The 14086-nt window shown below is 42.6% G+C and overlaps 1 protein-coding gene across 3 annotated transcripts in view; it reads left to right on the top strand.

The window, feature by feature from the left end:
- The window catches only part of ZNF800 (zinc finger protein 800), a 49716-nt gene that overhangs the window by 23955 nt on the left and 11675 nt on the right, over positions 1–14086 (top strand). For 2 of the 3 annotated variants that reach the window (XM_075857180.1, XM_075857178.1), the window contains exon 2: positions 2341–2443. In XM_075857180.1, the coding sequence (XP_075713295.1) occupies positions 2426–2443 (18 nt within the window). In that variant the 5' untranslated portion in view covers positions 2341–2425. Of the gene's footprint in view, positions 1–2102; positions 2195–2340; positions 2444–14086 lie in introns of all 3 variants that reach the window. The other variant, XM_075857179.1, reaches the window with a different exon arrangement.

The raw sequence follows: 14086 nt of genomic DNA, 5'->3' as shown, positions 1-14086 counted from the left end.
CAGGACTCTCAAGCAAAGGAGTACCTAGTGGATTTTGAGGCCTCCTTTTTATTAGGCACCATGCCGGTCTGAAGAGGTCTTGTGTCAAAACAGTGGAAACCCCCCAAAAGTGACCCTATTTGGCAAACTACACCCCCCCCCCCCCCAAGGAACTTAGTGAGGGGTATAGTGAGCATTTAGACCCCACAGTTATTTTGCTGCATTTTGTGGAATTAGGCTGTGCAATTGAAATTCAAATTTTTCCTATAAAAGGTAAAAAAAAAAATTTTTTGACAAGGAATAAAGGAGAAAAAGCAGCCCAACATTTGAAAAGCAATTTCTCCCGATTACGGCAATACCCCATATGTGGTAATAAACTCCTGGTTCAACAAACGGCGGTGCTCATAAAGACAGGAGTGCTATTTGGCATGTAGTTTTTGCTAGATTGGTTTCTGGGCGCCATGTTGCATTTGCAGAGCTTCTGAGGTACCAGTACAGGGGAAACCCCTTAAAAGTGACCCCATTTTGGAAACTAGACCCTGTGAGGAATTCATTGTAGTTTCCATTTGGTGCATGTGACTTTTTGATCCGTTTTTATTCTATTTATTTAAGAGGCATGGAGAATAAAGATCAGCAATTCTACTATTGTTTTGTATTCCTCAGCATTCACCATGTACTATAAATGACATACACTTTATTCTGTGGGGCGATACGATTACGGTGATACCATGTGTTTATAGCTTTTTTCTTATGGCGTTTGCGCAATAAAAAAACTTTTTATAAAAAATTTCAGTCATAACTTTTTTTTATTTTTCCATCAAGAAAGCCGTGTGATTGCTTGTTTTTTTGCGTAACGAACTGTAGTTTTGATTAGTATTGTTTTAGGGTACATGCGACTTTTTGATCTCTCTTCCATTTTTTTAGGAGGTGAAGTGACCAAAAAATTGTAATTCTAGTATGGTTTATCATTATTTTATGGCATTCACCGCGCGGGATAAATATCTAAATACTTTTGTAGTTCAGGCCGTTATGGACACCGTGATACCAATTATGTATAGTTTATTTATGTATTTTTTTTTTTCATAATAAAAGGACTGATAAGGGAAAAGGGGGGATTTTTACTTTTTATTGTTCTCAAACTTTTTCTTTTTAGACAACTTTTTTAGCTTTTTGTTTTTTGTCCCACTAGGGGACTTGAAGGCAGGAAGCCCTGATCGCCATTCTAATACACTGCACTACATGCGTAGTGCAGTGTATTTGACCTGTCAGCTACTCGCTGACAGCAAGCATAGTGGTTCCTGACTTTGTCAGGACCCACTAGGCTTCTGTAGATGGAATAGCCGGAGGCCATTGTTAGGCCTCTGGTTGCCATAGCAACCATAGGCGCCCGCGATCACATAGCAAGACGTCATTGTTGGTTTAACTCCTAAGAAACCGCGATCGCTATTGAACGCGGCTTCTAAGGGGTTAATCAGCGGGGACCACCGTGATCGGTCCCCGCTGAAGGAGCTGCGGTAACTGCTGTATGAGACAGCAGTTGTCACAGCGCCTGTGTGCCGGGAGGATGGCTGTTCCTCCCGTGACGTACCATTCCCTCATGGAGCGTGAACGATGCACTCATCATGACGGAATAGTTAGTCAAGGAGCGGGAGTGGGTTAAGGGTGTATTTCAGCCCTACGTTCTGCATACTATTCTATCCATGTAAACTTTAGTGAAATGTAGAGAGGAAACTACCTCAGAAAAAAATCTATGCATGCATCATTATGTCTGGAATCCAGCACAAGTATTCTGCTCAGGATCACTAAAATCTGTCCTGATAAGAGATCACTAAACATTTTGGAGCCATATTTGTCACAAATACAACAGAACATGGATCCGTAGTTTCACATTCACTATTATATCAGCTTCAATGTATATTTTGCAAATATGGCTCTGTAAAAGAAAATTCACTCATCAACAAATTGCCAATGAGATACATTTTCAGAGATTTGCTCATCTAGTCCTCCTGTTCAGAAATTTTGCATGCGCTCCTTTCCTTGTTTATCAACCCAATGGAGATTCTCTTGGAAATAGTCGTCTCATGTTTCCTGGTGACTACATAAAATATACTTTTCTCTTACAGTCTGTCGCAGCAAGTATAATAATTCTTCATTAAATTAAACCATGGAAAAAAATTCCATAACACCCCGGAAGACACACTATTTACGCAACAAGGTATTCACTGAATTTGTCCTAGTTTACCTGCATCCTTGCATGTGACTTCAAATTGCATGTGTATATTTGAGTTGTATATTTTATTGTGTTGGTAAAAATGAAAAGTGGACCTTTTTAAAAATTCAACATTGTTAATTTTTTAACAGAGCAAACATGAAATGGAGACGGAAGAAACAAAATCACCCACGCAAAAAATATTATTAACTGACAAGTGTTGTCAAACGGATCATCATGACGGCAGTAACTCAGGTACACCGCTCAGTATTGAACGTCGCATAGTTAACACCTTCCTGAACCATGATGTAACACTTCGTCGTAGTGAGGACTAACTTCCTGCACCTCGACATTCTGCTGCAATGGCTGGGATTGGAGATAACTGATCCCGGCTGTTTAACCCACTAGATACCGCAGTCAGTAGTGAAAGCAGAAATTTAAGGCGTTTAACAGAGGGGAGGGGGCTTCCTCTGTTTGTAATGTGATCGTGGTTTGCCAACGGTTGTCATGGCAGCAGGAGGCATCAAAAAGGCTTGCCATATCTATATGTTAAAGGCATGACCCAAGAGATTGCCCATCAGTTTTAGGGTATGTGCACACGAGAAGTGGCTTTTACGTCTGAAAAGACAGACTGTTTTCAGGAGAAAACAGCTGCCTCGTTTCAGACGTAAAAGCTCCTCGCATTATGCAAGGCGTCTTTGACGCTCGTAAATCTTGAGCTGCTCTTCATTGACTTCAATGAAGAACGGCTCAAATTACGTTGCAAAGAAGTGTCCTGCACTTCTTTGCCGAGGCAGTCATTTTATGCGTCATCGTTTGACCGCTGTCAAACGACGACGCGTAAATGACAGGTCGTCTGCACAGTACGTCGGCAAACCCATTCAAATGAATGGGCAGATGTTTGCCGACGTATTGGAGCCGTATTTCCAGACGTAAAACGAGGCATAATACGCCTCGTTTACGTCTGAAAATAGGTCGTGTGAACCCAGCCTTACACTGATGGACAATAATGTTTTGATATACTGAATATATCAAAGCGTTTTTGAAGCAAACGCTTGGTGAAATCCCCTTATCTAAAAAATAATAAAATGTATAAATAAATAAATTGCTCACACTAAAATTATTATTTTTTCCATAAAACCCACGTCATATAATTAGGTTAACATGTTATTTAAACCGCAAAGTGAACAACATAATGAAAACTGCATAATTGCTTTTTTTCCCCATTCCTCCCCCAAGCAATAAGTTAATCACTAATTTATATGTACCCCAGCACTCCGATAGTGGTGAAAAAAATAAACGATGTATTTATTTACCAAATGAAACTTTTCAGCTCTACTCCATAGAGTTTTTCTCAACTTTGCATCTGGTAAATAATTAGATCCTTTTTTCTTTTGACCACTACCAGGGTACTGGTAGTGGATATAATTGCATTTTCCTGCTGTTATTGAAGTTCACTAGTCTGATGAGGATTTGCACCCTATACTTCATTGGGCGGTTATAAATATAATTGTTGTTTTTTTTGTTCTGTTTTTTAAATTTACCGTATTTTTCGGACTATAAGACGCAGTTTTTTGCAAGTATAAATCTAAAGTCCCGGGGGGCGTGGCTTGGCGCGCAACGGGAGCAGTCGCATGACTTGAGAGCTCCGCTGTGGTTCCGTGCTATACTGATCCTGTGACTATCCTGATCGTTCCTTACCTTCATTATTACGTCCCGGAGATCCAGGCAGCAGTCGGGTGGTAAGAGTGGAGTTATGGGCCCCACGAGAGGTCAATCGGCCGCGGAAAAGCTACAGAGTTATGCCCGGGAAGAAATCAAAGATGGCGGCCGTGCTTCCCTGCAGCAGCGCTCAAAGGGCAGTGAGACGCCTGGCGGGTCGACTTCTTCCTCAGCGGTGGTGGAGGAGACAGAACCGGAACCTACTCCGACAGAGGTGATGAACAAACTCCTGGCAGCCATATCAGCATGCAAGACCTCGCTGACTGGTAAGATGGAGGAGGTGAAAATTGATATAGGCCTCATAAGGCAAGATATGCAGACCCTGAGAGAAAGAGTGACACATGTGGAGGACAGAGTGTCTGGGGTGGAAGACAGGATGGCGGCCATGCCTCGTGCGATTACAGATCTGGAATCCATGACGGAGTTATTAAAACAAAAAAATGATGATCTGGAAAATAGGCTGCGTCGGAATAATATCCGGATAATAGGAATGCCTGAGAAATCGGAGGGCCAAGATCCGGGCGAATTCATATCTAAGTGGTTGAAAGAGATAATGCCAGATGCACCTTACTCGCAGGCCTTTGCAGTAGAAAGGGCGCACAGAGTACCGGCAAGACCGCCTCCACCTGGGGCTCCTCCGAGGCCGATGTTGGCCAGGTTGCTTAATTGTAACGACAGGGACATGATCCTGCGTCAAGCCCGCCGACTGCAAGGTATTAAATATAATGGCGTTGCTATATCCATATTCCCGGACTTCTCGGCTGATCTGCAAAAGCGCAGAGCTACGTTTATGGCGGTGAAAAGGCGGCTGAGGGATCTCAATATCCCATATTCTATGGCGTATCCTGCAAGGCTGCGGGTAGTGGATAACGACCGTTCTATCTTTTTTAACTCTCCGCTGGAAGCCGACGACTGGGTGAGAGGGAGGAGATCGCCCCGCCGAGTGTGACCCCTTTGGAGGGGGAGGTTGGAAAGTGCTGGAAGTTAAGATGATGCTGGAGTTTCTTCTGCGCCTGATGCAGGCTAAAAGGTTTCTTTTGCTGGTTGATCTCCTGTGTTTAAGGAGGGATTCCAATGTTATGGTACACCCAATTTGAAGTCTTATTCGGCGGGTGAATGGTTCCGGAGGCCCTGGAAGAGGGGCATTCTTCTCCGCCCCATTTCATTTGAATGGACTGTCGGGACTTTCATTCTGTTACCATTCGGTTCATGGAGCTTGGCCTATAGTGGGAAGGAGTGATCCGGCCGAAGTAAGAAGGGGCCCCAGTTGAAGGACTGCAGGAGAGATCCGGGTATATGCGCAGGACGCATATTACGTTTAAATATTGCTGATATATTGTTTAAACTGCTGCTGGATTTATTATCCTCCTGTACGAAGTTATGGAAAGGGCTTAAAATGTATTATGGTGTTTGAAGGTGTAGATAGGGAAGGATACGTTAATGCTGCCTAATAGCACGGGGCCTTCCCCGTTACTCTTTGGTGCCACGAGGAGGGCATGATTCGGCAATGGCCTATGTGTCATCGCGCATTGTCGATACAATTTACTGTTTATATGTTAGTTCTGTCGTCTATGTTTTTAATGCCGTATTTAGGCGAAATTATACTCAGTTATGAATACAAATGTCTAAAAAGTCATAAAGTACACAGAAGGTGGGGAAAAGTCACTAGGGAAAGTATATGGTTAATATGCAGGAGTCGGGAGCCATCTTCCCTCCGAGGCAAACATAGTTTCCGGCCTCATTAATGGCGTCTATATCGATTGTGTCTTGGAATGTCCGGGGGCTGGGTACCCCGAGGAAAAGGGCAGCCATTTTTGCATGTATCCGTAAATTTAATCCCTCTATAATATGTCTGCAAGAGACGCATTTAATCCCAGACAAGGCGAGATTATTGCGTAGACCCTGGATCCAATGGTCCTCACACTCTTTCCATACGTCCTACTCCAGGGGGGTATCGGTATTAATCCACAAATCTCTGAGGTGGGAGGCGGTTAAGGTTAAAGTGGATAAGGAAGGTAGATATGTGTTTATACATGCTTACATCGACACTATACCATTTGTATTGTTGGGCCTATATGTTCCTCCTCCGGCAAATATACGAATTTTACATGAGGCTGCCGCATTTGCTGCCGCTTACCCACAAGCTACGGTACTGGGCATGGGGGACCTTAACATGGTCATGGATCCCAAATGCGATAGATTTAGAGGTGTGATGGATGGTGGGGATACATCGGTGTCTCCAACAGAGTTGAATTTGCTATTTCAAGAAATGGGTTGGTTAGATATATTTAGGTGCAAACATCCGAATGTAAAGGTGTACTCATGTCATTCTATCGGTAGGAATTCCTTGTCTCGTATAGATTATATCTTTGGGAACGCTCTAATGGTCCCGATGGTAACGGATGTGTCCTATGAAGTAAGGGGAGTGTCAGATCACTCTCCGATGGTTGCACGTTTCATTCACCCAGGGCCTGTGAGGACTGGTAGCTGGAAAATTCATCCATTCTGGCTTACCCTGATAGGGCCGCAGGATCGCATACCAGATCAATTGGAGGTTTTTCAGGATACTAATAACTCGTGTGATAATCTTAATATTTTATGGGATACCCTGAAGGCCTACCTTAGAGGCTGCTTGCGATCTACAATCTCCTACATAAAAAGGGAAGCGGCAAAGGAAGAGGGTCAGTTGGCACAGCAATGTGAAACATTGGAGCGCGAGTATATAGGAAACCCATCTGAAGCGAATAAACATGCATGGCTGACGATGGGCCGCAAATACTTATTATTACTACAAGAAAAAGCTGATAGGAAATTGTTTTTTGCTCGGCAGACCTATTTTGAATTGGGAAACCAATCAAGTAAATTGCTAGCTCATTTAATACACCACAGTTCTCAGAGCTCAGCAATATTAAAGGTTAAAGACAGTCAAGGCCGTGAGCTGACCGATACCCCTAGTATAGCGGCTCGATTCACTCAATTCTATAGGGACCTATATTCCTCACAGCCTACGTATGATTGGTCCGAGTGTGTATCATACTTGGAGGACTTGGAATTCCCGCAGTTAGATGAGGCAGGCAGGGATATGTTAGAACTCGATATCACGGAAGATGAGGTTACGCAGGCATTAAGGGATATGTCAAAGGGTAAGGCATCGGGTCCAGACGGGATACCATTGGAGGTGTATCTTCGTTACTCTGACCAGCTCACTCCCCCATTATGCTCTATGTATTCTTATGCCCGGAGGGAGGGGAAACTACCGGACAGTTTCTATGATGCCACAATTGTAGTGTTACTAAAACCTGACAAAGACCCTAGTGAATGTAGTTCTTACCGCCCTATTTCATTACTGAATCTAGACTACAAGATACTTGCAAAGGTACTGGCAAATAGATTGAACAAGGTGATATTACAACTCATTCATTCGGATCAGGCAGGGTTTATGCCGGGGAGATCCACATCTGATAATATACGCAAGGTTCAAATTTTGACTCAAATAGGAGAGGCACTAAAGGAGGATTGGGCAATGGCATCTCTTGATGCGGCCAAGGCCTTCGATTCTGTTGAATGGGTGTATCTGTTTGAAGTATTACAGAGGTTTGGTTTTGGTCCGATATTCATCAAATGGGTAAAAATCTTGTATAAGGATCCGAGGGCACAAATTTTGATTAATGGTATAATGTCCCCTTATTTTCACCTCCGTAGAGGTACCAGGCAGGGGTGCCCTCTCTCCCCGCTTTTGTTTGCAATAGCTATTGAGCCTTTAGCGATACGTGTAAGAACGCACTCAGAATATAGGGGAATAGTGGTGGGAGCACGAGAGGAGAGGATTAGTTTGTACGCCGATGATGTGATATTGTATATGTCATACCCGAGAGACAACTTGGGGCTAGCTATTGAAATCCTGAACCAATTCGGTAGATTTTCTGGCCTACATGTTAATTGGAACAAATCATTTTTCATGCCCTTGAAGGAAGTGGGGTGGGCGGAAGCTGAGCACGGCCTGCAGGTAGTGTCGTCCTTTAAATATCTGGGTATTATCATAAACAGAGATCATAGGTATGACCGAATCACCAACATACTGCCTCTGTTAGACTATATCAGGCTCAAATTCAAGGTGTGGGGGGCACTTCCACTGGCAGTGACGGGTCGTGTAAATTTAATTAAAATGGTTATTCTCCCAAAATGTCTGTATGTTCTGGAGCACGCAGCCATACCGGTATATAAGGCCTTTTTTAAAACCCTACATGCATTATTCCCGGCTTTTATATGGGGATCCAATAGATCCAAACTTAGTTTGGCTACTCTGCAGAGACCCAAACAGGAGGGGGGATTGGCACTACCGGATTTGTTTATGTACTATCTAGCTGGGCAGTTGAGATATTTACAGCTATGGACTGGGTCGGACCCGTTACCAATGAGGGAACAGCACCTCGCTGCATATTTGCATCTAGTGCACCTTTGGCCAGTGATAGAAAGCTCCCCGGGAACTTATAAAAGAATGCTCCCAATCCACAAGGCGGCCGTGCAGGCATGGACGGTGGCCAAACAAATTTATGCATATACGGATGTACAAGTGGACATGCCATTATGGGATAACCCCCTTCTTTCACATCTAATGGAGGGGCAGGCCCCCTCATTTTGGGATGGATTTGAGGTACATAGAATTGGGGATGTGTATAAGGATAATGTCCTTAAATCCTTTGCGCAAATGCAAGAGGACTTCCAAATTCCTAGGGAAAGTTTTTATAGATATCTGCAGCTGCGACATGCTCTCGCAAGTCAATACCCTAGGTCAGATCAAGAATTCTCCCGATTCCCTTTGATTGGAGTTTTTAAATCGCAGGGCCCCCGGGGGCTGATCTCTGCGGTCTACACGGCCCTTATACATGCTAAACTGGCCAATGTCAAATTACCGGTAAAAGATAAATGGGAGAGCCTGATACCTGATCTGACAGAGGAGGAATGGGAGGATATACTTTCATCTCCTGTGTCTGTGTCACCGGCGGCAAATAACAAAATGATCCAATTAGCTATAGTTCATCAGAGTTATCTCACGCCGGTGAGATTGCATAGAATGGGCAGATATCCTAGCACTGAATGTCACAGGTGCCGTTTTCCCAGATCTGATTTCTGGCACATGATTTGGGATTGTCCAGTGGTGGCCTCCTTTTGGGGGGAGGTGTTGAAAGTGGTTGAGGAAGTGGTGAAGCAGCCGATCCCCTTTTCACCTAAGATCTGTCTATTTGGGGTGCTGCCTGAAGATCAATGGCCATTTCACATGCGTATTTTATTGCGCGAAGTGTTGTTTATGGCAAGGAAGACCATCGCACTTCGGTGGATGGATCAGAGACCTCCTAGGGTGATGAAATGGAAATCGCTGATCAATTCCATTATACCATATGAGCGAGTATTATATAAGAAAAGAGGGTGTGTTGGTAAATTTTATAAAATATGGCAGATTTGGTGTGATTCATCATGTACCCTGTATACTCCGAACAGATTTACAGACATGAGGGACCAGTTGATGCAGCATTGAGGAGGACGAGTGTTGCATGACTGGTTACTTATAAGATCTCTATATTTATATGGAACAAATCAAACTGGCCTGGGAAAGTATTTTGCCCGTTGGGATGTTAGTGTGTTGTCTCTGAGGGCTAACTATGTGATCTATTGGGTTATGACATGTTAAATACCACCATAGCTACTATGCATCTGTGTTAAATGTGTATGAATACATAAATGTGTTTATTTCCTGTCATGTACTATGGACGTTTGTATTGTACAATTCTTTCAATAAAACGAGTTTAAAAAAAAAAAATAAATCTAAAGTCCCTGCGTCTTTTAGTCGGCAGTCAAGGGACCTGGCAGCGCCAGACCCCCTGGCCGCTCCTTACTTAACCCTTCCCGACCCATGACATTCCGGCACATCATGGAGCGGGGAGGGGATGATGTATGGAGCGGTCTCACGCGCTGAGCCCGCTCCATACACTGCAGGTGTCAGCTTCTGACACACTTCTCTAACGGCCATTAACAGCGATTGCACTTTTCCTGGCCATTTAACTAGTTAAATGCCCTGGTCAATAGCGACCGCGGCATTTATGGTGGTTTTTCCATGAAAGACATTTATGACATATGGGACCCTCATCTATCTCTAGAACGGGGCCCCGTTCTATCTTACCCGGCTCCACTGTCTTCCGGCCACTTGCTGGTTACGTCGTCGAGTTACGCAAACAGTGTAACCCGCTGAGCTACGCAGTTCCTGTAACGCCCATAGAACTGAATAATAGTTACGGAAACAGCGTAGCAGTGTATTGTACCAGAGATCTAATGATTGCTGGTTCAAGTCCCCTAGGGGAACTAATAAAAAAAATTGTAAAAAATGTTTAAAAGTTAAAAAAATAAAATCCTTTTTCCCCAAGCACAAAGTAAAAATAAAAAAATAGTTATTGATGTGTCAGTAAAAGTCTGAAACTATTATAATATAGCATTATTTGACTCAGAGATACAGAGAACGGTGTAAAAAAAAAATAATTAAAACCCCAGAATTGTTGTTTTTTGGTCACCATAGCTCTAAAAAGAATGAAATAAAAAGTGATAAAAAAAAAATCATGTGTACCAAAAAAATGGTGATCATAAAAACTACGCTCGTCCCGCAAAAAATAAGCCCTCACACCGCTCACACGATGGAAAAATATAAGTTATGGCTCTCAGAATGTGGTGAAACTGAACAAATAATTTTTTTTAACCAATAGTTTTTTCTTTGTAAAAGAAGTAAAATATGACATTTTTTCCTATTTTCTGTTGTCTAATACCTGGGTGCGTCTTATAGTCCGAAAAATACGGTATCCTGCAAAAAAAACAATCCCACATACGGCCACATAAAAATAAAAAAGTTATGGCTCTTGGCATGCAGCGACATTAAAAACTATTCCATTAAACGTTGTAATGTGCAAAAGTAGTGAAAGTTATTGCCAAGATGTTATTTGAATAAATTCCTGCAAAAAATTGAATATGTAATACCGCATTAAAGAGGTTGTTGTCTTAGATTAGAAAACGTTTTTTGTTTTTCCAAGCCTCTGTTTATAGGTTGTGTCTTGTATTGCAGATTAGTCGATTGAATGAGACTGAGCTGCAATACCAGACATAGCCCATGGACAAGAGTGGTGCGTTTTTTGGAAGAAAAGCTTGTATATACACACTACATGGACAAATGTTTTGGGACACCTATACATTACACCTACATCCCATTCTAAATCCATAGGCATTCATATGGAGTTGGTCCCTTCTCTGCAGCAATAACAGCATCCACTCTTCTGGGAAGGCTTTCTACAAGATTTAGGAGTGTGTCTGGAAAGGTTTGCCCATTCATCTGGAAGAGCATTTGTAAGGTCACACACTGATGTTGGACGAGAGGGCCTGGCTCGCAATCTCTGTTCTAGTTCATCCCAAAGGTGTTCATTAGGGTTGAGGTCAGGTCTCTGTGTAGGCCAGTCAGATTCTTCCACCACAAACTCACCCAACTATGCTTTATAGACCTTGCTTTGTGCACTGGGGCACAGGCATGTTGGAACAGAAAAGATTCTTCCCCAAACTGTTCCCACAAAGTTGGAAGCATACAATTGTCCAAACCCTAGTCCCAACCCCTTGGCGACATGTGACGTAACTGTACTTCACAGCTATCAAGGGAGAGTATTGAGCTAGCTGCCAGTGCACGGCTCATTACAGTACATATATCAGAACTGTGCCTTCTACCAATCCCAGCACCTACTGAAAAGCAACATAGTGAAAATAGTGTGGAATTAATACAAAAAATATATTGGGAAAAGTGTATGACTTTTAACTAGACAAAAAATAACATTAACTTGTTGAAAAAGGACAATAACTATAAAGCAAATCTGTCATCTGGCTATTCTGTTCCATTTAAAGGGGTTGTCAGGCTTTTGTTTATTTAATTGGAAATCATACAGTTTCCTAATATACCGTATTTTTCGGACTATAAGACACAGTTTTTAGCAAGAATAAATCTTGCTAATAAAGTCCGTTCGTCTTATAGTCGGCATTCAAGGGACCTGACTGCGCCCTGACCACTTCCTTACTTAACCCCTTCCTGACCCATGATGTGCCGGCACATCATGGAGTTGGGGGGATGATGTTTGGAGCGGGCTCAGTCGCTGAGCTTGCTCGATACACTGCAGGTGTCAGCTGTGTTTTACAACTGACATACTGCTCTAATGGCCAGGAACAGAGATCGTGTTTTTCCTGGCAGTTTAACCAGGTAAATGCCGCGGCCAATAGCGACCGCGGAATTTATAAGGGTTTTTCTATGAAGGACATTTACGCTTTTTCAGTAAAGTATCCATGTATTGCAGTGTATTGTACCAGCGATCTAACGATGCTGGTTCAAGTCCCCTAGGGGAACTAATAAAATGTGTAAAAAAAATAAAATAAAAAGTTACATCAATTTTCAGGAGTGTAAAAAAAATATTAAAAGTTCCAATAAAAACCTTCTCCCATTTTTTCCCAAGCACAATGTAAAAAATTAAAAATAAAGAAATAATATAAATTGATATCACTGCGTTTGTAAAAGTCAGATCTATTACAATATATCATTATTTAATATGGTGAACGGCATAAAAATATCTTATGTAAAACCCCAGAATCGTTGATTCACCTTAGCTCTAAAAAAAATGAAATGAAAAGTGATCAAAAAATCGTTTGTATCAAAAAATGGTGCCAATAAAAACTATAGCTCGTCCTGCAATAAATAGCCCTGACACCGCTCAATCAATGTAAAAATATATAATAGTTATGGCTCTCAGAATTTGGTGAATACAGAATAATTTTTTAACAAATAGTTTTTTCTTTGTAAAAGTAGTAATATATGAAATAATTTTTTCCCTATTTTCTGTTGTCTAAAACCTGGGTGCGTCTTATAGTCCGAAAAATACGGTACTTGTATTAGAAATTCTTCCCATATACCTTTCTTACACGTGCAGTAGGTCCCTAGCTCTTCACAGTAGAATGGTCTATCCCACAGATTAGTCCTTTGTAATTCAATGGCTAACTGGATAGGACTAAACATGGCGTCAGTCATGTGACCACACACACGCACATCTCATGTGACCACCTGGCATTCAGTTAGCAACAGGGGTTACATGACATACATGTGTTGGGGCAATATAGAAGACAGGGCTAAGGGAATAGGGCTGCTGTTGGAATAACGATTAATACTGCTTATATTTACTTTTCTGCCTGTCTATTTATAAAATGACTGCCTTTGTCTAGGTGATGTTATGTTGCTAATAAAGTTAACTGTTAAAAAAACACACAAACATAGAGTAGACATGAAGGGGAATGTAAGGCTCTGTTCATATCTGCATTATTATTTCCATTTTCCTGTTCCATCATAAGAACACAAAAACAAAAATAGCAGAAGTGCCTGATCCGCCACATGACGGACGTTAACTGCGTCCAAATTAACTTAATGACTTCCATGAGTTCCATCGGGTTGCTATAATTTTACCGGACAAAATCGCACTCCGTGCTGTGCAATATTGTCCAGCACTAGATGGAATCCTCAACAGAGGCTCTGAATGGTGCATCTAACTCAGGTGTACACCGTCTTAGAGACGACCTATACATTCACTGACCGACATGATGCAAAGATGTTCCTACACCGATACTGACGGACATGATGCTGAGAGGTACCTGCACAGACACTGACCGACATGATGCTGAGATGTTCCTGCACAGACACTGACGGGCATGATGCTGAGATGTTCCTACACTGACCGACATGATGCTGAGATGTTCCTGCACAGACACTGACAGACATGATGCTGAGATGTTCCTGCACAGACACTGACGGGCATGATGCTGAGATGTTCCTGCACAGACACTGACCGACATGATGCTGAGATGTTTCTGCACAGACACTGACAGACATGATGCTGAGATGTTCCTGCACAGACACTGACGGGCATGATGCTGAGATGTTCCTGCACAGACACTGACGGGCATGATGCTGAGATGTTCCTGCACAGACACTGACGGGCATGATGCTGAGATGTTCCTGCACAGACACTGACGGGCATGATGCTGAGATGTTCCTGCACAGACACTGACGGGCATGATGCTGAGATGTTCCTGCACAGACACTGACGGGCATGATGCTGA

Source organism: Rhinoderma darwinii, chromosome 3, assembly GCF_050947455.1.
Source record: "Rhinoderma darwinii isolate aRhiDar2 chromosome 3, aRhiDar2.hap1, whole genome shotgun sequence".
NCBI lineage: Eukaryota > Metazoa > Chordata > Amphibia > Anura > Rhinodermatidae > Rhinoderma > Rhinoderma darwinii.
Note: the sequence above shows the minus strand (reverse complement) of the source record. Positions and strands in the feature narration are given on the sequence as shown.